Source organism: Capsella rubella, unplaced genomic scaffold (genome assembly GCF_000375325.1).
Source record: "Capsella rubella cultivar Monte Gargano unplaced genomic scaffold, Caprub1_0 scaffold_2, whole genome shotgun sequence".
In the NCBI taxonomy this organism is placed as follows: Eukaryota; Viridiplantae; Streptophyta; class Magnoliopsida; order Brassicales; family Brassicaceae; genus Capsella; species Capsella rubella.
In genome coordinates, this window is record NW_006238922.1 from 11,603,439 (window position 1) to 11,626,439 (window position 23,001).

Consider the following 23,001-nt stretch of genomic DNA (forward strand, 5'->3'; position numbering starts at 1 on the left):
CTTAAAAAGAACAAACATAAATGTATAATCTTAACCATATTCCTCTTTTAGTAGTCATTACGTCATCCAAAAGGTTGTCTTGTAAATGATGAAGGATACCATTCTAAAATCATCACAGAGTTATACACCTAACACCTCTGTACACAGCAAAAAGATAGATGATGATTGACTAGTGTATCATAGGTAGAATCATCACCAATGACAAGCAGAATTCAAAGAATCCGCCCTTGCATATAATATCTAAGGAAATGTCACAAGTGTCCCCAAAAATCTATCACAGCTTTAAAGAAATTGATCACTTCTTTGTGAAATGTTATGAATTCATCATTATATAAAGAAGAAGGGCAGGCAGGGTCAATCATTGGTCGGAGCGGCGTTAATAGCAGTAGGCAGCTGCTGGGGATCCTCTTGTTGTTGTAGGTAGAGTTGAACAAGTGTGGAGTCGACGTTGTCTTGAGGCTCCCAGGTGGCATCAGCCATATCAGTCCATTTGACAAGATACTCGATGGTCTTGCCATCGTCTCCCATCCTCTTACCAATGACACTCTCCGCTACAGCGTACTCCAGCCCATCCTCGTAGTCCTTGGCGACATCCTCCGCCACGTGTACACCTTTGACCCACTCGCAATCTCCACCGTCCTTCCACCGGACAAGATACTCAACGTCTTTGCCTTTCCCTCGTTTCTCTACAACCTCATCCACCTCGGCGTACTCGAACACTTGTCCTTCCAAAACACTGATCACTCTCTCCAGCCCCAGTCTCCTCCCGAACTGCATCGGGTTCCCCTTAGGCGTCGTCTTCAGAATCTCCCTGGCTAGTTCCAGCGCCGTTAAACCTCTCTCGTCTTCCAATTCGAAATCAGCGCCGAGCTCCACCAACGCAGCCACCACGTCCGGCTTCACGTAGCCAGCCGCCATGTGCAGCGCCGTCAAGCCGCCCCTGGTGTCTCGGTGGTCAAGATCGGCTCCAGCCTCCGCCAGAAGCCTAACGCACTTGTCCGAACCCAGACCTGCCACGAAAAGCAGAGCCGTCCTGCCGTTTTCGTCCACGGCGTTGACGTCGCGGTCCTGGTCCTCGAGAAGCTGTGACAGGGCCTGCTCGTCGGCTTTCCTAGCGGCGGTCCACCAGGGGGTCTCGTACTCCGACACCACGTCAGCTGCGATGTAGCTGGATGGAACCCACGAGGGAGAATGCCCGTCCTTCCACTCGATTAGGTACTCCATGGCTCCTACTTCCGCCGCCCTTCGGCTTCCAATGATCTTGTTCACTTCTCCGTATGATGACGACTCCTCATCATCCTCGTCTTCCACTGAGGGGATCGTTTCTTCGTAGTTTCTTTGTACGGCGGCATATATACTAGCTCCTCGGAAACACTGTTGCTGCTTCTGAATCCGTCTGATCGCTATGGAGAAACCAAAAGAAGAAGATTTGGGAGGGGAAAGTTTGACGCGAGGCAGAGACTGAGGAATCACTAGAGCACAACTATCCATGGCCAAGAAGTAGACTTTTGGCATCGTAATAGAAGAAGAGACTAGTGCCGCTTAGCTACGGTAGTTCGCTTCACAGGAGACCAAAGAGATGACAAGAGATCACTTAACTCGATTTTCTTTTGGATAAGGAATCTTAGCCACCCAATCATTTTCTTTCATTTAAGAAATTTGTCTATATTATTTGGTGCCGCAAATTTTACTTTCGGAAAAAAACTAATTTTAACGTTGTTATATGTTTTTGCCTGCATCAACCTTTGAATGCTTAACAAGAACAAACGTAGAGGTATAGTTGTTAACCTTTTTCCTCTTTCAATTGTCATTACTGAATCCAAAAGGTTGTGTTGTAAATGATGAAAGATACCATAAAATAATCACAGATTCATATAAACAATAAAAAAGTTTAAAATCTTGGAAGTAATGTACGATAAAACCAGAATTAAAAGGAAGAAGATCCAAAAGCCTTGTGACCCAACATTTATAGGCTCAGGACACACTCACATTTGCAGAAACGTAGCGCCAACGATAACACTTGGCCAGCATAAAACACACACACAATCACAGACTCATTATCTAAGCTTTTAAACAGATAGATAGTTGCGTTCTGGTGTTCAACTTTTTGCAGCAATTTATCACCTCTTGCGTTCTGCTGGAGTTGTCTTGGCTGCAAAATCAACAACACAATCGAGAGTAGTTAGATGTAAGAGAATGTGAAATTTCTCTAGTAATTTTCAGTAAGATCATCAGATAAAGCATTCAGGTAGATTTGGAGATTCTAGTTTGGTCTCATTAAGCATGTAGTAAATTTTGGCACTAACCCGTTCCTTCTCGGGACGACGACAGAAGAGGTTTCTCCTTCTTATTCCCTGTTTTGTCACCTGAGTTTGTGAGTCTCGTTGTTCTTGGAGAATTAGAGGTGATCCTACCATTACCTGAAGATGGTAGAGAATGACGTCTAGGAACATTGGCTTTCTCAGTTCCATCTTGCTCAGCAGGCTTTGGTGAACCTTGCAGCCTCAGCTTTGCTTTCGCAGATTTAGTTGCTTGCATATAACTTGGGATTGATGGGCTAGTCTGACTGTGCCCATTAGTCTCTTCACGCTCCGTCTTGCTAGTAGCTGAACCCTTTTTCCTGGATTTCTGGTTCTCTTTCCCCGCTGAATTCTCTTTATTCTTTGGTTTGGGAGTCTTTTCGTCTCTGGTATCCTTTTCCATTGAGGGGTTTTCCTCAACCATGGCTCTTTCGTTGCTATCAATTTGGTTGACAAGTGATGAATCAAGTGCTTCATTGCTTTCTAATGGTCCAGGAGTATGTAGTTCCACCTCGGGAATATGTACCTCCTCCTCAGGCTGTTCAGGCACATCTTGGTTTCTCTTTTCGTCACATACCTTCGCAGGTTCTTCTGCAGTTTTATGTACCAGGGAATATGATGACTCAGTTATCCTCTCTACGCCAAGCTTTGGCTTCTCCACTTCCCTATGAGGGGATCGTTGAGGTTGGATAGAGCTCTCAACTACAGGATTATGTACCTTCCTCAAGCTACGTTTAACCTTTTCAAGTTCAATCTGAGGATCCTCAACAGCGGGTGGCTCTATTGACTGGCTTGAAACTTTCCGGAAACTTCGTTTAGGTTTCTCGAACTCAAATGATGTCTGTACTGAGGAGCTTTCAAAGTTTGCAGCAGGAACTTTACGGACACTCTTCTTGGGTTTAGCAGATTCAGCCTCGACTAAAACCTTGTTCTGAGGTTTTCTGCCTATTGTTTTCTTCGGTTGAGAAATTGGTTTCCAGAAGCATGAGGCTGACCAGTTCTCTAACCAGATCAAGTTTGAGTTTGGATTGGATGAATCATAGGCGTGTACAGGTATCACTTTTGGTGATGTAGCGAGAAGCTGCAAACACAATTATCCATCAATATTTTTAATTGAAAGAAGGGACTCCATAATACAAACAAGAAGTTGTATACAACAAACTTGGCTCCTTATCTGTTTCTCCTAATTTCTTTATAACAAATAGCTCTATAGACAAGCATACCTTCAGAGCAAAAGCATTGGATGTTAGTTTCTTGATTCCAAGGTAAGCATCTGTAGGGTTTGCAAGCTTGTTCCCCTGATACATAAAAAAATCCAATTCTAATTTGATGAGAAAATAAACATATTTCTACACCAATCCCAAGAACAATATTATCCTGCACTAAGTTTGAATTTAAGACCAATCATTCACAATTAGCAAGGGAACTTAAAATTACAAGGAAGAAAAAGTATCGTTACCTGAAGCAGCTGCAATCTGCATTTCCTTTGAACTAGAACTCCAATGTCAGACTTCCTGATCTCTCTTCCTCGAGCAAATGCTTGCAATTTAACAATTCCCATGACAGAGAAAAGAGTAGCAACAGCTTGCCTCCTAACCAGGTGACCACGGATAAGTGCTTGTAGCCTTATTATGCCTTTGAGTGCCCAAAAGGCGCGCCGAGCCTTCACACAATGAGCTCAGATCAGGATATACCGAAAAAAGAAGGAAAAACAAATAGTAGCAATCAAAAGAGCCAAGCCCACAACCCAAACAGCTGAAAATATTACCAGATAACCTCTAAACGCAGCCTGCACAGACGTTGCTGCAATCTCTTGTTGGATTTTCTCTGCATCAGATAGTGAATCATCTTGAACAGGTGCAACAGTTTGAGAATCTGTTGGTTTTCCCTCAGGAAGCTCTATGTCATCATCTGAGATCTCTTCAGGTTGTACATTTTGTGTCTCTAACATACCACCGCTTCTATCAACGGCATTGGTTGCTGCAGTTGCAAAAGAAGGAAGATCTGATACCACATCTGATTCTTCTACCTTGGCAGTAACCAATACCTCTTTTCCACTCACAACTCTCTGTGCGTTATAACAAAAACGAAAAAAAAAAAAAAACTCATGCAATTGTATAAACTATAAAGCAACAAAGTAGCCTAAAACCATTCCACACACAAAAAAAAAAATCGAGTGTGATCCAAATTCCAGACATATTTAGACTAGCAATCATCACATACGAAACATTACCTCTTTTCCCTTGGAACCACTAGATTTAGAGGTCTTTTTGCCAAGCAATACACTCTTTAACCACTTTGTAGGCTTCCCCATGATGTATATGGAACTCAAATACCTGCATTGTCCAAGCTTATGGTTACCACAACCAATAATTAAAATGAAGAGAATAGACAATAAATGATTAGTTTATTAATTAGTTGAAGGGTAACATCATTTTGTTTAGAATCAACTCTAATAATTAGCTTTGAAAAGATAAAGAGTAAATCATTAACGAAATGGAAGAATCAAGAAAGAACACCAATGATTATCCATATAATTTTGGGATTTAAATAAAAACTCAGGAATTGAATAAATTACTAATGTGTGCACACAAAAAAAAAAAAAAAAAAAAAAAAACCAGATCTGGAACTCACACTGTAAGCAGAAGAACCCTAAGGACTCAAAATGAACATTTCCAAAATGAACAACAAACAAACAAAAAACACCGACATAGTCTGTCAAACAACAAAACCCAAAACAGAGAGATCTCTCTAAAATCCAACACTACTCGAACAATGTCCTTAAAAATTGTCGGTTTTTCTACTTCGAGTAACCGTTCGGATCTCTTGTTCTAAATCCGAGTCCGATTCAAACCAAAAACAATGAAGAAGACAATAAAAATATACCCGTGAATTAGAGGCGATGTGTTAACTGAATGCTTCCATAAGCGTCTCTCTCTCGATTCCTCTTCCCGGAGCTTGATGCTCTGAGAGAAACTGTTCCTCTTTGGTGGTATAGTTCCAGTGACCAGAAGGAAAGAGAAAATATAATTTTTATATATATTTCTAATTTTAACCCAAAACAAAAAAGTAAGCGCATCTCCATAACTCTAATCTTACGCCGTTGATTTCTAGCCGTCCGATCATCTCCGAAATATTTAGTTTAACTAAATTTACTTTTTACAGAATAATTCGGAATTCGAAAGAGGGAAAAATCAATAAATAAAGAGAGTAATAAAGCTGTGAAAACATTAAATGCGATTAGATTAGACAAAGAAAAATTATTAAAGTCGTCTAAAAATTAATAATAATACTATACATTTCAGATATATTAATTGAAATTGCTCAGATTTTGTGTATGTATAGTCGTCGTCGAGGTTACTTCGAAAACAAGTGTAACAATGCTGCTACGTTCATATGAAGCATTCATGTTAATTTACTTTTGTACCCTTCCACTGTCGTTGAATGCGAAAGACTAATCACTTTTGTGCGAGTCAGGCACGTGCCAATTTTCTTTGTGCTTCCACGCGCGCGAATCAAACCGCTCTATCTCGTTAACCGTTAATGGGCCTAAGCCCGGTCCACTACTAATTTCATCATACACTTTGTGAGACATTTCATCGAACACTTGGTGCTCAATTCCTGAGGAGAAGTTCAAAGTAAGGAGAACGAAAGTCACAGGCAAAATTCGATAAACCCACAAGGGACGGTGAGAATGGAGAAGAAGAAGGCAATGCAAATCGAAGGGTACCCTATCGAGGGATTATCGATTGGAGGGCACGAGACGTGTATCATATTCCCATCTCTTCGGATAGCTTTCGACATTGGTCGTTGCCCACATCGCGCAATTTCACAGGACTTCCTCTTCATCTCTCATTCTCACATGGATCATATCGTAAGTATAATATTGAACTTTCTGAAAAAAAAGATTTAAAACTTTCCGATTGGGTTTGCAAAGATCGTACTTTGACTTTGAATTTGAATTTGAATATTGAGAGCAATTTAGATACACCCTTGTTGAGCCACCTTGTTTTTATTATCATTAGCCTATCGCTCTGTTACTGTTATGGTGTCACATTCTCGAATTGTAAGCTAAACTGTTCGTGTTGTTATGCTAGGGTGGATTGCCAATGTATGTTGCAACTAGAGGCTTGTACAAAATGAAGCCTCCAACGATTATAGTGCCCAAATCGATTAAAGAAACTGTCGAGAGTTTGTTTGAGGTTCACAGAAAGTTAGATTCTTCAGAGCTAAAGCACAATCTTGTTGGCTTGGACATAGGTAATTCAACCTCTTGTATTCATTGCAGCTGATGATTTTGTGTTTTGTTTTAACCTCGGGAACTTCATGGTGTCTAGGGGAGGAGTTTATTATTAGGAAAGATCTCAAAGTTAAAGCCTTTAAGACATACCATGTCATCCAAAGCCAGGTTTCTTTTATTAACGCCACTTGAGCTTGCTTTTTGATATCTTAGTGTTATATGTGTCTTCGTTGAATTTATGCTTTTTGTGTGATAATTGCAGGGTTATGTAGTGTATTCAACTAAACATAAACTAAAGCAGGAGTATATTGGCCTATCTGGGAATGAAATTAAGAACTTGAAGGCTTCAGGTGTTGAGGTTAGTCTCTGATTTCCCGTAAATTGCTTGTCAAAATTTTTTTATGCGTCTGATTCAATAACTTTGATATGGTTTTTCCAATATACAAGCCTGTTTAATGATTTTGGATTGTAGATAACAAACAGCATAACAACTCCTGAAGTCGCTTTTACGGGAGATACAACATCGGATTTTGTAGTTGATGAAAATAATGATGATGCTCTCAAGGCAAAGGTTCTCGTCATGGAGGTGAATATTTGCTGCTGATATGAATTAGGACAATGTGCGTGATTCTTAATGATATTCTTTTTCCTGGTCAAGTTTCATGGCTTTGTACTAAAGGGAAGCTGTCTTGTCTCTATTTCTTCTTGCACAGAGCACATTTCTTGATGATTCCGTATCCGTAGAGCATGCAAGGGATTATGGACATATCCATTTATCTGAGGTCAGGGTCTTCATTTATTTGAAATCCCTTGTTACTTTCTGTCTCTTGATGCTCATAAAAAGTTTTCTTGGTTCTTCAAATTGCAGATAGTAAATCATGCTGAAAAGTTTCAAAACAAAGCAATCCTACTGATCCACTTTTCGGCTCGGTATACAGTGAAGGTGTGTTTTCTTATCCAATCTGATTATGGAACAGTTGAAAAGTAGTTACTTTCTTCCTTGTAGTCGTGTTAAGTCAGCTTCGCGAGTTTTCACAGGAAATCGAAGATGCGGTTTCTGCATTGCCTCCACCTCTAGAGGGACGTGTGTTTGCACTAACACAAGGATTCTAAACGGGACAGTTTACACACTTATGTTTGTGTAGGCCAAGTTTTTCCATTGCACATGTGAACATTGTATTTTCGTGTTGAAATTTCTACCCCGATGCAATGGAAGTAGCAAATACAGAGTGCATTCGAGGACCACAAAATCAGATAAATAGAGACACTCTCGTTTGTTATTTTTTCCTTTGCAACAAGATTGCTATGTAAATCAAAGTAACGTGCATGAGGTCAACCATTGAGTTCACAATCAAGGTTTCTCTTAGAAGGGCCCAGAGGTGTCAAAAACAGGGTTAGACAGATTGAGCCCACAATCACAGTGGCATGTGGGATTGGCTGGTTTTTTCCCACAGATCTTAATACAAAAATCAATTATTTATAAATAAATATATGTACCGTATCAACTATATATTGTTTTTATAAATATAAGGAATATATGATACTGTTATAAAAACAATAAAAATGGAAACTGATAATTTCTATAAAAGAAAATTATTGCCTCATTGGATTTATTCATAATTATTAAATTTCAAAAGCTTCAATTAATTTTAAAATCATTAAAATATAGGCAGCGGACGAGACCTTTGAAAATTGAACTATTCATTCATTCACAGAGGGGATTTGTGATTCATGGCCACGACACGAACCTTGTAACCAAAACTAAACCAGACGATATTTTAAAAATGTAAAAACGTTTTGTCCCATATGACTGATCGCGTCACTAAGATTTTATATATATTTTTGTCTGGTTTGCAAGCTTCTGCCGCGTAAGGTAAGCTAATCTCAATCGCATTGTCCATTTCTTATAGTTTTATATTCTGACCCAGCGATCATAAAAAGTTTGGGATTTGGACAACTTGTAGTATAGTGTAGTTTAAATGGACTTATTATGTCCCAAGTTGTCTAACCACGCCCACCTCATGCATAGGGTTCAACTCTTTTTAGTCGATCACCTTGTACTATAAGTTAATTTTGGCCTTACGTACTAAGTTGTCAAATCTATACAAGAATTTAAAAGTTTGGACTTTTTTTTTTTAATGGAGTGTGAACACTTGAATTATAGGTTTAGTCGTAGAGTAATTATTTTATAATCATATTTATCCTAATTTACGTTCACTTTCTGTTTAACTCTTGATTTTATGTGTTTATCACTTTTAAAGTTGTTAATTCTCTTATCGGTTAATTTTTTTCTAGCTAAAAATAACCATTTCTGTTTTCTTATTTTATCGTTTTTAGATTAAAAACATGTAAATAACTTTTGCAAGTAATAGAATTATCTTTCGTCAAAAACTTCAAACTCTAGATATTTGACTTTCTTTTTTTTTCCAATATTTTTATACTCGTAGCAGTAAATTATCAATGCTTTGGCACACAAATATACATATATATATATACATGCATGAATTTAAAAAAACAATTGTTACAAGATCACATCATTCGTACGTAATGAAGAATTCTATGTGAAAACAAGAAATACTACCCTTCAACTTTTATATAGTATGGATTGTGAGTAAAATTGTACATTAAGGTTATATAGATTCAACTAACCTTTTTCTAGTTATTTGATTAAGAAAGTTAAAGTAAAATCTCCGTTTGGAAAAAAAATGTTAAGTGTACATTCAAAAATAGTCATGTATTTACAAAATAGTCTAGCTTTCAGACTTGAGTAAATGCAGAAAATTTCGTAGCATCTACAAACACACATTAATTCAAAGTCTCGAATAACAATAAAATTATGTTCATAGATTAATAATGTGACCGCGTCCACCAATTTTAATAATATCAAAGTCATACTATAATATCGCAGATGAACGTGTAGTTAGTTACAGTTTATTCAGTTCTACGTCACACGACGCTTGTTTGAATTATGGATTCGTTCCACTGGAGAGACTATTTGAAAGACTTGGTTTAATTTTTAATAGCTTCGTTATAATTAATGATAAAACAACAATTTGACTTGTAAAGTCTAGTCTTTTATAGTCTTAAGATAATTCTTTTTGACCACTTTGATATTCAGCCCGACAAAACAAACAAAAAAATCTAATAACAAAGAATAATCGTCTTCTCGAACAACCGGTGAACACTCTTAATCATCCATATGGAATTTATAAAAATGTGTTTGTTTTTCGTTATTTCAGGGAAATTTTGGTGGAAATTGCTCAAGTTTCTTCACTCTTCCCACTTCTTTGGTCTCTTTGTTTTTGACTCATAATGTAAAGAAGAAAATTAAAACAAGTTTTCTTTTCCTTATTTGACATTAGAAATTGTGAATCGGGATGATGCTCAAAAAGCCAAGGTGAGTTTCCCAGCAAAGAAGATATTCAAAGGATCATTGACTCTTCAATTACTCGGTTTTTATTCTTCCAAATTTAGTTTGCATGGGACTTTGAATTCATGTAGTCTGACACAGTTACGACCAACTAATTAATGCAAAACTCATATATTAGTAGTATCTTTATAATACAGTACTCCTATTTTAAGGGTTGTTTTATTGCAGTGAAAGTGATATATATATATATATATATATATATATATATACATGTCCAATTTTAAACACTAAATGAACGGCGTAATCCTGATATATAGTTTTGTACAAATATAATTATATTATAACATTAAAATTAGTTGTAATCGTTAAACCAAAAGATGAACATGAGTGATTCTAAATTAGTGAACTGGAGATCAAATGCAACTCCAACCCATTCCCCTAATTTTTTTCTTTTCAAAATAGAATAATTCTGTTTCCATGTTGGAGTTAAGAAACTCTATTTTCATCAATAGTGAAATATACAGATTTAATGTAAACTGAGGAAAAAGATTCCTAGATATAGAGAAAATAGATATTTCTAAATATATAAGAAAAAAAGAGATAAAGTTAGGGGTTGGAGATAGTCTAAAGTACAGCTAATAACAACAATTCGCATACTTTTTTTATCTCGAAATGAACACCCATCAACTATTTATTACATTCTAAATCTTTATTAGTAATTAGTTTCAATCTTAAAAACTAATTTTCTTATAGCATGCAAAATGGTTTATACTAGAAATATTTTTACTATTATAGTCTCATTATCTTATTCATATGCTTTGTCATGAATGTCTAACGAACGAACTTGTATTTGTTTGATATCAATTGTAATTACAAACAATTACTATAGACTTGTATGGAATTAGAAAATGTGTCAGAATTTAAAGGAGTATGCGTGGGGATGCCATGCCACTGCCATATGCTTTTTTGATCGACGAGGTCAGCTTCTTCTTTTATGCGTTTGGCGCTTCCGCATCAAACGAGATCAGTCGACGAGAGAGTGCTCGTTTCTGATCATTTGAAATCCCGCTACTTTAAACATAATATATATATATATATATATATATATATACTTGCACTCAACACAAAACGATTATGAGATAAAGATCTTTGGTTGACAAAAAAAAACACAAACGATAAAACATATAAATTTTGTTTTAAGCTATTTCTTTATTTAGTTTCTATATATATCTATATATATTGGTGTTTGTTTAAACTAATACTTAAGTATTAGAGCAACCAAATTACTGAAATATTCAACAGTAGACCAATAAAATGATTTATGAAAGAAAAAAAATATTAAAATGTTAGACCAACTGTGGAAAAATATTCTTTGAGTAACGGAAGAAGAAATAAAAGTAGAAGAATTAGGAAGCACAAAAGAAAAGATAAGAGCAAAAAAATAAATTCAGAAGTACGTATAGATAGTTTACAGAGAAATTACAGAGAAATTTAAAAAGTGAGAAGATGAATTGAATCTTCAAAAAGAAGTGGGCCCCAGCACACAATGTATACTCATCTTTAGTCATCTGTATATATATCTCTCATCCATTCCTTCAAATCTCTCAAACAAACCCAAAAAAACTTAAAACAGAGAAAAGCAATCTTTCTCTCTAATTTCGCTCCTCCTACCAAACACCAAAATTCAAAACCCCAAAAACAAACTAACTCTCTCTCTCTCTCTCTCTCTAGCTAAGAATGGCGTCGATCCAATTCTCTTCTCATTTCCTGGGCTCTAACACTACCAAATCACAAAGCTCCATTATTTCTATCTCTCTCAATCATTACTCCCCAACTCCAATCACTAGACTCTCTCGCAAGGTCCTTTTTAAAAAAATAATCTTTCACTCTGTTTTTGTTTTCCTTAAATCAACGTAAAACAAGATTATAACATAATTGTTGGATAAATTTATACAGAAGTACGAGTCATGTTCGATGTCAATGAATGGCTGTGAGGGAGATTTCAACAAGCCACTTGGCACCGTCGAGACAAGGACTATGACCTCTGTTTTATCTCCATCAGCCGCCACTGACAGCCTTCTCTCCGCCGTCTCTCAACTCAAATCTCAACCTCCGCCCTTTTCTTCCGGCGTCGTCCGTTTTCAGGTAACCAACCAACACACCCGACGACCTCTCTCTGTTTTTTCTTCTTTTCTCTTACAAGAGACATAATCCGATTTGCTGCAAAGTGAAAGAATGGGATCACGCCACGTGGTGTTCTCACATTGGTCTCTGTTGATATCGTTCCATTGCTTCCTCGTTCCCCTTACCGTATCACTCTGCTCCCTAATAATATCATTTCCGGATGATTTCTTTTTTCTTTGATTTATACTACTAATTATTTAGTTTATTAAAAAAAAAAACTCAATACTACTTTTTTTGTTTGGAAGTTTTATTTTAAAAGTAATTATATATTTTAAGGAAAAAAAGAAATGGACGTGATCAGAATTTACATATAATGTACCAAGTGGTTTTCTTTATTTGTTGAATCTCCAATCCAAGTGGTTCCTTATCTTTTCTATAAAATTGTAGTAAATTACGTAGAATATATAACAATATAGTTTTCCTTGACAAAAATAAATAAAAAATATAACAATAAAGTTTTTTGACAGGTGACTTTGGGTCGATGACATAAGTCTGATAATACTTTCTCACTATTATCATATAATCGTTGTTGCTTTTCTTTGTCAACAACATACATTATTTATTTATATATACGATAAAGAAGATATGGTTATTATTATACTCGCTAATTCTAGTAGTATTAGTTTTATGAATAGGGTCGTACTAGATTCCCCCTATTAAATTGAATCTTTTCATTTAGTCAATCTGAGGTAGACCAAGTTTTTATTTATTTTTTAATATAATAGTCAATTTATTAAACCATTTTGAGAAAAAAGAAAGTTTTCTGGAAAGAATAATTGTCTTGTTTCCAATTCTTTAATCTAATTTTCTCTTTACTTGAAAATATTCAATTTTGTTTTAGCAAATACTGAATCTGATAACAGTTGGCTAAGTCTAGTGCATAATTAGTAAAACATTTAAGATAGAAAAGAGGTAATAATGATTTTTTCTTTGGTGGGTCAAAACTCCATTTTAGTGTAAAGGCGGCGATCACATACACTCACTCACACATTAACACCTTGCATCTTTTTTTTCTTCTTTTTCACCTAAAAATTAAAAATAAAAACACAAAAACCGAATTTTCCCGCCCGATTCTAAAAAACCCTAAATTGGATTTGGTTGGCAGGTACCAATTGACCAGCAAATCGGAGCAATTGATTGGCTTCAAGCCCAGAATGAGATCCAGCCTCGCTGTTTCTTCTCTCGTCGCAGTGACGTTGGTCGTCCCGATCTTCTCCTCGATCTAGCCAGTGAGAACGGCAACGGAAATGGATCTGTTTCATCTGAACGCAATCTTGTTAGCGTTGCTGGTATCGGTTCTGCAGTTTTCTTCCGTGACCTTGATCCTTTCTCTCATGATGATTGGAGATCCATCCGAAGGTAACCAAACTTTTCTGGATTTGCTACTTCGATTTTTTTGGGAAGATAAGATTCATAAAATTGAGATGCTTTTGTTTGTCTTTTGAAGGTTTTTGTCCTCAAAGTCACCTCTGATTCGTGCCTATGGTGGTATGCGATTTGATCCTAATGGCAAGATTGCTGTCGAATGGGAACCTTTCGGTGCATTTTACTTTTCAGTTCCTCAGGTAATTTTTTTAAGAATTTGGATTTTCTTTTTTAAAGAGGATTGTGGAGTATGAGCTGTTGTGTGACTCGAGTGATATACGTACAGGTTGAATTTAATGAGTTTGGGGGAAGCTCAATGTTGGCTGCAACTGTTGCTTGGGATGATGAACTCTCTTGGACACTGGAAAATGCTATTGAAGCACTTCAGGAGACTATGCTTCAGGTTTCTTCTGTTGTGATGAAGTTACGAAACACATCTCTTGGAGTGTCTGTTTTAAGCAAGAATCATGTTCCTACCAAAGGAGCCTACTTCCCTGCTGTTGAGAAGGCTTTGGAGATGATTAAGCTTAAAAGTTCATCCCTTAACAAGGTAGTTTTGAGACCATTTTCGTATCTCTTCTTACAACAATTATTGTTTTTTTTTTTTTTTTTTGCTTAACTGATGGATTTTGGGTCGCGAAATCAGGTTGTGCTTGCTCGCAACAGCAGGATAATTACCGATACCGACATTGATCCCATTGCTTGGCTAGCACAGTTGCAGGTGTGTTCTTATCTCTGGATATATTATATAGTTGTCAATTTCCAGATTAAAGCAATTTTTAGACTTAGAGCTGACACTTAATTATCGTGTGACAGCGTGAAGGACAGGATGCATATCAGTTCTGTCTTCAACCACCAGGTGCACCAGCTTTTATTGGAAACACGGTAGGTTATCACTAGTCTGTTGGTACATTCTCGACCAAAAAATTGCTATTGATAAAGATGTGCACCTTCGTTTTTACCTTCTAACCTTTGACATACATTTTTATGACACAGCCTGAGAGACTTTTCCAAAGGAAGCAATTAGGTGTCTGCAGCGAAGCCTTGGCTGCAACTAGGCCTAGATCTGCTTCAAGTGCGCGTGATATGGAGATTGAGCGTGACTTACTAACCAGGTCAATTTTTACTCTAGTGCTTTGAACAATTATAGAATCGATTTCTCCAATCTCCATTGAAATTTTCGGTATACTGATGTGATTTGCTAAACTGTTGCAGTCCGAAAGACGACCTTGAGTTCTCCATTGTACGAGAGAATATAAGAGAAAAGTTAGATGTAAGTTCAATCTTGATGTTCTGCACCTTTAATCCTTCCTCTCTTGGATAATCCGTTTGATATATGGTTTCTTATTATCCTTCCTTCTCCTTTACAGGGTATCTGTGACAGAGTCGTTGTTAAGCCCCAAAAAACTGTGAGAAAGCTTGCACGAGTGCAGCACCTATATTCTCAATTGGCTGGGAAACTTAGGAGGGAAGATGATGAGGTGAGATAATAATTTTCTATTTTTTGTTGCAAATGTTATCTCCACTATCTTCATTTCTTCGGATTAGGTCTAACCATTGGTCTTATACTATCTACAGTTTGACATCTTGGCTGCTCTGCATCCAACTCCCGCTGTCTGTGGGCTTCCCGCAGAAGAAGCTAGGCTTTTGATTAAGGAAATAGGTAAATTATCTATCTGCCTTAGTTCAACTATCTCCTAGTAACTATAAATACCTATGCTTTCTTAGAGGTAAGCAATGGTGCTTACACAAACATTTTGCTTCTTCCAGAATCATTCGATAGAGGAATGTATGCTGGACCTGTCGGGTTTTTTGGTGGAGAGGAGAGTGAATTTGCAGTGGGAATCAGATCAGCCCTAGTCGAAAAGGTGAGCTTATTTGATCTATCTCTCCCAATATAAAGAAGCACAGCTGCACTAAACTAAAAATCAAAGCAAAACCCATCAGTGCGCTTTGGCTACAACTGTACAAATGCTAAATTGTTAATTTATTTTATTTACAGGGTCTTGGGGCGCTGATCTATGCTGGGACAGGGATAGTAGCAGGAAGTGACCCATCTTCGGAGTGGAATGAGCTTGATCTTAAGATATCTCAGGTGCGAGTTTGTTTCTAAATAAAAATTAAGTAACCTCAAACATCACACTTCTTCATTTCCAAAACGGCAAAACCTTAAATTTTTTGTTGTTTGTTTTTAACAGTTCACCAAGTCGATTGAATATGAACCAACAACAGCTCTGCAGGCGATTAATTGAAGAAAGCGTAACAACAAGATTTGTATAATTTGATTGTTTGTGTGGGGATGATGATGACGGGTTTCACAATAGAAAGCAATGTTGTCTCTCTTGTATATAAAAGGAATAATTAATTGCTTTTATCTGATTGTTAATTTGGGCCGAGCCTTTTTGGGTTGTAACTAGGTCAGGCCTTTTATGAATATGTTAATCTGCCGATCCTCTTTATATGATTATTAATAAAAGATTCTTCTATCTTTCGTGTGTTTCGTCCGAAACAGATGTTCCATGATATGGTTCTAAGACTTGAACTGAAATAACTGACATGACAACCGAATCAAATTGAAAATGTTTTTACTTTTCAATCTTCACACAGCCAAATAACTCAAAATCGAAACGAAACCAAACAAAGAGGTAATAAGATTGTCTTAAATTATTCTCTAACACACATATAAAGTAAAGGGAATCTTGTTTTGGTTCTAAAGAGGATTTGGGATGATCATTTCCGCATCTACACGCTCTTTGAAAGGAGGGCTCAAGTGATAAAGGAGAGAAGATGTTCGTGAAAAAATATACTACTATATATGACTTTGATGAAAACGATGATGCTTTTTTCAGTTTTATTAAAACGAGGAATTTCGGAACATATACTATAGCTAATGCACTATTTGGAGAAGTATATATATCCATTTGAGTGTTTTGTAACTTTATCGTTGTCCTTAACAAAGCCAGGTTTTTACACGCTCTTATGATTTCTATTATAGGGACTCAAGGTTGTGACTTGTGAAAATGAGTTAAAACTTGCAGCCACCACTTGAATTCTTATAAGTATATGAGTCTGTTTCTCCAGGAGCTTCAGAAGAAGTAGATTACTTAGATATCTTTGAGGCAAGTGAAGCCAATTGTAGTATGTAGTAGTAGCATATGTTGGTTGAAACATTGAAGAATAAAAGAAGAACACGAGGGGGCTAATCTCTTTATCTTCTTGTAAGGGTGTGTGCGTGTTGGTTGGTGGGATGCATAATGAGCATAAGAGCCCCTGCCTACACCACTTATTACATTAAATGTTAGTATTCATTTACGTATCATCATAACGCAGTAAAAAACAAAAATTTCATTGGCTTTTTTTTGGTATTGTATAAGAAACAAACTAGTGCATAGTAAACCTAAATGTTTTCAGAAAAATGTCTACGTTTTGATGTGAAAGTCTTATAACCATTTACTGATCCTCCTCACATGTAATAACCAAATAAATTCGATCTCAATGTTTTCGAAATGAAAAAACAAAGTAGAATCATCGTGAACTATATATATCTTTAGAATTTTAATGTAGACTGTTGTTAGCTAAAATAAAAATGTAGTATTTCCATGCTCGGAATAGAACAGAAGCCAAACTTGTGTTTAGGAAATTTTTGAAATATGGTAATCTTAATTAGTTAGAACTTAGAAGTTAATACCTCGATTAACAAGAAAAAAAGAAAAAGACAAGCAAAAATCGGCGGGGAGAGTTTGGATCTTGTAGAAGGATGGTGTGGGAATCGGCGTTTATGCTGCAAATGGTAAGATATTAATATGGTCCTTTATAGTTAGCGTTATGATAAATTGGTCTTTAATTATACAAGATTAAGAAACTAGTTTATCCCATTAAATAAATTATAAAATTCTCACCATCCAACAACAACCTTACTCCTCCGCCCAAATGTTTTCTTTTCATGTAGTGTCTCTCTATAGGAACATCGGAAAGTACCCTTATTATAAAGAAAAGTAAAGAATCAACACGTCGACATATCCAAAGCATATAAGATAGTACATTAAAATTAAAATTATATGGGAGAGCACAGAGCAGAGAGCATGTAATAATAATAAAAAGTGTGTAGAATAAAACGAAGGCTTGACGATAGAGAATGGAATCAGATTTCCCCATTATCTCCTCCCCCATCTTCATATACTTACTATTTATTCCTTCCCCTTTATGCCCTCCCACCTCTATACTTCATTAACCATCCCATTCTTACTTTACTCTAGTACTAATCACAATGCTTTGGCCTCTTTACATTTATTTACCTTTATTTCTAGTTTGTCACACAAATATGAACCTCTTATTTAGAAACACATTTTATCTAAAAATATCTATTGAAAAAGATTAGTGTAGTAGTGATCGTATTTTTGTTTTTTTAGTACTAATTTTAATGAAGTTGAATTAGTACTAAAAAATAAAAATACGATTAAAGAAGGAATAGATTCAAATAAATAAAGCAAAGAAGACCTCGAACCAAAAAAAGAAAGGAAAAATAATTTTCTGTATTATCTCTCTCTCTCTTCCGCGATTACCGTAATCTCTGTCACACAAAGAACCAAAACACTCTCTCTTTCTCTTCCCTCTTCCTCTGAGAGACATTCTCGAGATATGAGAACAACACTCCTGCGATGAACACGACGCCGTTTCACTCTGATCCTCCTCCTCCTCCTTCCAGGATCCAGCGTAGGCTCGTCGTCGAGGTTGTCGAAGCTCGCAATATCCTCCCTAAAGATGGCCAAGGCAGCTCTAGCGCCTACGTCGTTGTCGATTTCGATGCTCAGAAGAAACGTACCTCCACCAAGTTCCGCGACCTTAACCCTGTCTGGAACGAGATGCTCGATTTCTCCGTCTCCGATCCCAAAAACATGGACTACGACGAGCTCGATGTCGAGGTTTACAACGACAAGCGATTCGGCAACGGAGGTGGCCGCAAAAATCATTTTCTCGGTAGGGTTAAGATCTACGGAAGCCAGTTCTCTAGGAGAGGCGAGGAAGGTCTTGTGTATTTCCCCTTGGAGAAGAAGAGTGTTTTCAGCTGGATTCGCGGCGAGATTGGACTCAAAATCTACTATTACGACGAAGCCGCCGCCGACGATATGGCCGTTGGAGGCGGAGACCAGCAACAACAACAACAACAGCACTTTCATCAGCAGCAACAAGATGATGCTGATGAACAACATCAACGCCATCATCATCAACAACAACAGCAACAGTTTCATCCTCCGCCGCAGCAGATGATGAATTTACCACCGGAGAAACCTAATGTAGTTGTCGTTGAAGAAGGTAGGGTTTTCGAATCGGCTCAGAGTCATAGCTATCCGGAGACTCATCAGCAACCTCCGGTGGTTATCGTTGAAGAGTCACAACCTCAGCAGGTAATGCAAGGTCCAAATGATAACCACCCTCAACGGCCGCCGTCTCCGCCGCCACCTCCATCGGCGGGGGATGTACATTATTATCCTCCCGAAGTGAGGAAGATGCAGGTAGGCAGACCTCCCGGCGGCGATAGAATTAGGGTTACGAAGAGGCCACAGAATGGGGATTACTCGCCTAGGGTTATCAACAGCAAAATTGGAGGAGGAGAGACGACGATGGAGAAGAAGACTCACCATCCTTACAATCTCGTTGAGCCAATGCAGTATCTCTTCGTTCGGATTGTGAAGGCGCGTGGCTTACCGCCTAACGAGAGCGCGTATGTTAAGGTACGGACGTCCAACCATTTCGTCAGGTCTAAACCGGCCGTTAACCGGCCCGGCGAATCGGTTGATTCTCCGGAGTGGAATCAGGTTTTTGCTCTTGGTCATAACCGGTCCGACTCTGCTGTAACCGGTGCGACTCTTGAGATCTCTGCTTGGGATGCTTCGTCGGAGAGTTTCCTCGGTGGAGTGTGTTTTGATTTATCTGAGGTTCCTGTTCGTGACCCGCCGGATAGTCCGCTTGCTCCTCAGTGGTATCGGCTTGAAGGCTCCGCTGCGGATCAGAACTCTGGGAGAGTTTCCGGTGATATTCAGCTCTCTGTTTGGATTGGTACTCAGGTAGATGAAGCTTTTCCGGAGGCGTGGAGCTCCGACGCTCCGCATGTAGCTCACACGCGTTCGAAGGTGTATCAATCACCGAAGCTTTGGTACTTGAGAGTGACGGTTCTTGAGGCACAGGATTTACACATTGCCCCCAACCTTCCGCCATTGACTGCGCCTGAGGTCCGTGTGAAAGCTCAATTAGGCTTTCAGTCTGCGCGTACAAGACGAGGCTCAATGAATAACCACAGTGGTTCCTTTCATTGGCATGAGGATATGATCTTCGTAGCCGGAGAGCCATTGGAAGATTGCTTGGTTCTGATGGTAGAAGACAGGACGACTAAAGAAGCAACTATGTTAGGACACGCCATGATCCCAGTGAGCTCCATCGAGCAGCGTATTGATGAGCGTTTTGTGCCGTCAAAATGGCACACTTTGGAAGTAGAAGGTGGAGGAGGTGGAGGAGGACCAGGAGGTGGACCTTATTGTGGAAGGATTAGCCTAAGACTTTGTCTAGAAGGTGGGTATCACGTGCTTGAAGAGGCAGCGCATGTGTGCAGCGATTTCCGCCCGACAGCTAAGCAGCTCTGGAAACCGCCAATTGGAATACTTGAGTTGGGTATTCTTGGAGCTCGTGGGTTGTTGCCGATGAAAGCTAAAAATGGAGGGAAAGGTTCCACTGATGCTTATTGTGTTGCTAAGTATGGCAAGAAATGGGTCCGAACTCGAACCATAACAGACAGTTTCGACCCGAGATGGCACGAGCAGTACACATGGCAGGTTTATGATCCTTGCACCGTGCTAACAGTTGGTGTCTTCGACAATTGGAGAATGTTCTCTGACGTCTCTGATGACAGACCCGATACACGGATTGGGAAAATACGGATCCGGGTCTCGACGTTAGAGAGCAACAAAGTGTACACCAATTCATATCCTTTATTGGTCTTGTTACCTAGCGGTCTGAAGAAAATGGGTGAGATCGAAGTGGCAGTCCGGTTCGCATGCCCGTCGTTGCTTCCTGATGTTTGTGCAGCTTATGGACAGCCGCTTCTGCCTCGGATGCACTACATAAGGCCTCTAGGTGTAGCACAACAGGATGCATTAAGAGGAGCAGCCACGAAAATGGTAGCAGCTTGGCTGGCTCGAGCAGAACCACCATTGGGACCTGAGGTGGTGCGGTATATGTTGGATGCAGATTCGCATGCGTGGAGCATGAGAAAGAGCAAAGCAAATTGGTATAGAATTGTTGGTGTTTTAGCTTGGGCAGTGGGTTTAGCTAAATGGTTGGATAATATACGGCGGTGGAGGAATCCTGTGACAACGGTGCTAGTCCATATTCTATATCTGGTTCTTGTTTGGTATCCTGATTTGGTAGTTCCGACTGCATTCTTGTACGTGGTGATGATTGGCGTTTGGTATTACCGGTTTAGACCCAAGATTCCGGCTGGTATGGATATCCGCTTATCACAAGCCGAAACTGTTGATCCTGATGAGCTAGATGAAGAATTCGATACCATACCAAGCTCAAGGCGACCAGAAGTAATCCGAGCTAGGTACGACCGGTTAAGGATCTTAGCGGTAAGGGTTCAGACCATTCTAGGCGATTTTGCAGCGCAAGGCGAACGGATTCAGGCGCTGGTTAGCTGGAGAGATCCAAGAGCGACCAAACTCTTCATAGCAATATGTTTGGTGATCACAATAGTTCTTTATGCGGTTCCAGCGAAAATGGTGGCAGTGGCTCTAGGGTTTTATTATCTTCGGCATCCGATGTTCAGAGACACAATGCCAACGGCGAGTCTCAATTTTTTCCGGCGGTTGCCAAGCTTGTCAGATCGGCTCATATAAGGAGGAGAAAGAAGTGAAGAGAGTAAATTTACTACTAAAAGTTAGGTGTTTTTGAGTATCTAGCAGTTTCTTATGATACATGAGCTGAGGAGGAGATAGAATAAAGATTCATTATGCGTTAAGATTTTTATCATATTATCATATGATTCGTTACACTCCATTTTATTATTCGTATATGCTGTCGAAATTCATAATCAGATGGTATGTGTTTGAGAATTGAGACCTGACCTTGACTGTAATATTTTGAAGCAAGTGAGAGATTTCGGAATAAAGTGGTATAAAAAGAAGTCACACTGACACGTTTGACCACTGATTTGCTTATATAGTTAAAAGTTAACTCTCTCTGTAATTTATACGTTTTTAATTCGTCAATGTTATTTTAACAATTATTTACGACATACACTACTTTTACAAATATTTTGGTTTAACTTTTCGTCTTTTACTATCTATGCAAGTGAAAAACCGGAGATAAAGCGCTAACGAATATGATTGGTTGAAATTACAAAGACATCATCTGACGTGGCAGTTTCTCTGTCTCCCAGTGTTCCAGATAGTGTGCGAACGGCGAAACAAACAACACACGAAAAGAAAAATCTCGAAAGAAACTTTTTTCATCGCTTCGATTTGATCTTTACTCCAATGGCTGTCGTCGGCGCTCCTATATCGTCTCCGGCGGCTCATCTCCAAACACGTTTTCTCTCTAATCCCGTTATTCCCCGCTTTCGCCGGTCTTTCTCCGCCGGTAAATCACCAGCTTCTTTCTCTGTCGTGTCCATGGCTCCTCAGAAAAAGGTAACGCTATACTTTGTTTTAATTTCTGAGACCTTTCTTCGCCCTTCATGAATCACTATTAAAGCTTCATAAAGTATGAATCTTTTAGGTTCTCAACACATAACTAGAGAGTACTCTTTATAAACATGAATAAGCAGAACTTGTTCTTTGGTTTTAGTTAGTTAATATTTCAGTGTTTTTACATTAGTTTTACGGCAATTGATCTATAGAGATATTAGGTCCAAATTTCGACAATTGATTAATGAAACAAAGACATGGCATCTTTTTAAATCTCTGTATAGTATTCTTGTAGAGTTTTATATGATTTGTGTAACTGTGATCACTGAATTGGATTAAAAATAGGTGAACAAATATGATGCCAAATGGAAGAAACAATGGTACGGAGCTGGATTGTTCTTCGAAGGTAGTGAGCAAGTAAACGTAGACGTTTTCAAGAAGCTGGAGAAGCGAAAAGTTCTGAGCAACGTTGAGAAATCTGGCCTGCTCTCAAAAGCAGAGGAGTTGGGACTTACATTGTCATCACTTGAGAAGCTTAAAGTCTTCTCCAAAGCAGAGGAGCTTGGTCTTCTCAGTCTCCTCGAAAATTTAGCCGGAACATCGCCTGCGGTCTTAGCCTCGGCTGCATTACCTGCTTTGACGGCTGCAATTGTAGCCATTGTGGTGATCCCGGATGACTCAACAACTCTGGTGGTAGCTCAGACGGTTTTGGCTGGTGCTCTTGCGCTTACAGGCGTTGTTTTGTTGGTTGGATCTGTTGTTTTGGATGGACTTCAAGAAGCTGACTGATTCTTTCTTTGTAAACCAAACACACAAAAAAAAACTTTTGCCTGTTGACTTTGTCAGTTGCTGAAAATCATA

The 23,001-nt window shown here is 38.4% G+C and overlaps 6 protein-coding genes across 6 annotated transcripts; 4 read left to right on the forward strand and 2 right to left on the reverse strand.

Annotated features, from left to right (window-relative positions):
• Positions 1-182: 182 nt before the first annotated feature.
• Positions 183-1,607, reverse strand: LOC17895515 (signal recognition particle 43 kDa protein, chloroplastic). The gene has a single exon (XM_006300851.2). The coding sequence runs from the start codon at positions 1,513-1,515 to the stop codon at positions 355-357; it is 1,161 nt and encodes a 386-aa protein (XP_006300913.1). The 5' UTR covers positions 1,516-1,607; the 3' UTR covers positions 183-354.
• A 242-nt stretch (positions 1,608-1,849) lies between these two features.
• On the reverse strand, positions 1,850-5,304 carry LOC17895624 (protein IQ-DOMAIN 31). The gene is made up of 7 exons (XM_006300779.2): positions 5,187-5,304; positions 4,534-4,636; positions 4,069-4,368; positions 3,760-3,963; positions 3,524-3,598; positions 2,307-3,381; positions 1,850-2,152 (listed from the first exon to the last, which is right to left on the reverse strand). The coding sequence occupies exons 2-7, from the start codon at positions 4,612-4,614 to the stop codon at positions 2,121-2,123; spliced, it is 1,767 nt and encodes a 588-aa protein (XP_006300841.2). The 5' UTR covers positions 4,615-4,636; positions 5,187-5,304; the 3' UTR covers positions 1,850-2,120.
• Positions 5,305-5,896: 592 nt separating this feature from the next.
• LOC17894665 (tRNase Z TRZ1) lies at positions 5,897-7,886 on the forward strand. Its single transcript, XM_006302594.2, has 8 exons — positions 5,897-6,174; positions 6,398-6,560; positions 6,638-6,708; positions 6,803-6,898; positions 7,013-7,126; positions 7,254-7,322; positions 7,409-7,483; positions 7,579-7,886. Exons 1-8 carry the CDS (start codon positions 5,995-5,997, stop codon positions 7,651-7,653), a joined length of 843 nt encoding a protein of 280 aa, XP_006302656.1. The 5' UTR covers positions 5,897-5,994; the 3' UTR covers positions 7,654-7,886.
• Positions 7,887-11,513: 3,627 nt separating this feature from the next.
• Positions 11,514-15,947, forward strand: LOC17896259 (isochorismate synthase 1, chloroplastic). The gene is made up of 14 exons (XM_006302014.2): positions 11,514-11,770; positions 11,867-12,055; positions 13,200-13,453; positions 13,542-13,659; positions 13,746-14,009; positions 14,106-14,180; positions 14,276-14,344; positions 14,456-14,574; positions 14,675-14,732; positions 14,830-14,940; positions 15,038-15,122; positions 15,230-15,327; positions 15,462-15,554; positions 15,658-15,947. The coding sequence occupies exons 1-14, from the start codon at positions 11,648-11,650 to the stop codon at positions 15,709-15,711; spliced, it is 1,710 nt and encodes a 569-aa protein (XP_006302076.1). The 5' UTR covers positions 11,514-11,647; the 3' UTR covers positions 15,712-15,947.
• Positions 15,948-18,003: 2,056 nt separating this feature from the next.
• LOC17895487 (protein QUIRKY) lies at positions 18,004-21,567 on the forward strand. Its single transcript, XM_006300608.2, has one exon. It carries the CDS (start codon positions 18,118-18,120, stop codon positions 21,349-21,351), a length of 3,234 nt encoding a protein of 1,077 aa, XP_006300670.1. The 5' UTR covers positions 18,004-18,117; the 3' UTR covers positions 21,352-21,567.
• Positions 21,568-21,913: 346 nt separating this feature from the next.
• LOC17894172 lies at positions 21,914-22,996 on the forward strand. The gene is made up of 2 exons (XM_006302680.2): positions 21,914-22,143; positions 22,486-22,996. The coding sequence occupies exons 1-2, from the start codon at positions 21,991-21,993 to the stop codon at positions 22,927-22,929; spliced, it is 597 nt and encodes a 198-aa protein (XP_006302742.2). The 5' UTR covers positions 21,914-21,990; the 3' UTR covers positions 22,930-22,996.
• The last annotated feature ends 5 nt before the right edge of the window (positions 22,997-23,001 follow it).

Excerpts from the sequence above, each read along its gene's own strand:
- LOC17895487 (XM_006300608.2), top strand. The coding sequence starts at position 18,118 with ATGAACACGACGCCGTTTCACTCTGATCCTCCTCCTCCTCCTTCCAGG.
- LOC17896259 (XM_006302014.2), top strand. The coding sequence starts at position 11,648 with ATGGCGTCGATCCAATTCTCTTCTCATTTCCTGGGCTCTAACACTACC. Across the intron at positions 11,771-11,866 it reads TCACTAGACTCTCTCGCAAG|AAGTACGAGTCATGTTCGAT; the intron begins GTCCTTTTTAAA and ends AAATTTATACAG. Across the intron at positions 14,575-14,674 it reads GAGCGTGACTTACTAACCAG|TCCGAAAGACGACCTTGAGT; the intron begins GTCAATTTTTAC and ends AAACTGTTGCAG.
- LOC17895515 (XM_006300851.2), bottom strand. The coding sequence starts at position 1,515 with ATGCCAAAAGTCTACTTCTTGGCCATGGATAGTTGTGCTCTAGTGATT.
- LOC17894172 (XM_006302680.2), top strand. The coding sequence starts at position 21,991 with ATGGCTGTCGTCGGCGCTCCTATATCGTCTCCGGCGGCTCATCTCCAA. Across the intron at positions 22,144-22,485 it reads CCATGGCTCCTCAGAAAAAG|GTGAACAAATATGATGCCAA; the intron begins GTAACGCTATAC and ends GATTAAAAATAG.
- LOC17895624 (XM_006300779.2), bottom strand. The coding sequence starts at position 4,614 with ATGGGGAAGCCTACAAAGTGGTTAAAGAGTGTATTGCTTGGCAAAAAG. Across the intron at positions 4,369-4,533 it reads GTGGTTCCAAGGGAAAAGAG|AGAGTTGTGAGTGGAAAAGA; the intron begins GTAATGTTTCGT and ends TATAACGCACAG. Across the intron at positions 2,153-2,306 it reads GTCGTCCCGAGAAGGAACGG|CCAAGACAACTCCAGCAGAA; the intron begins GTTAGTGCCAAA and ends TTGATTTTGCAG.
- LOC17894665 (XM_006302594.2), top strand. The coding sequence starts at position 5,995 with ATGGAGAAGAAGAAGGCAATGCAAATCGAAGGGTACCCTATCGAGGGA. Across the intron at positions 6,561-6,637 it reads TCTTGTTGGCTTGGACATAG|GGGAGGAGTTTATTATTAGG; the intron begins GTAATTCAACCT and ends CATGGTGTCTAG. Across the intron at positions 6,709-6,802 it reads ACCATGTCATCCAAAGCCAG|GGTTATGTAGTGTATTCAAC; the intron begins GTTTCTTTTATT and ends TGATAATTGCAG.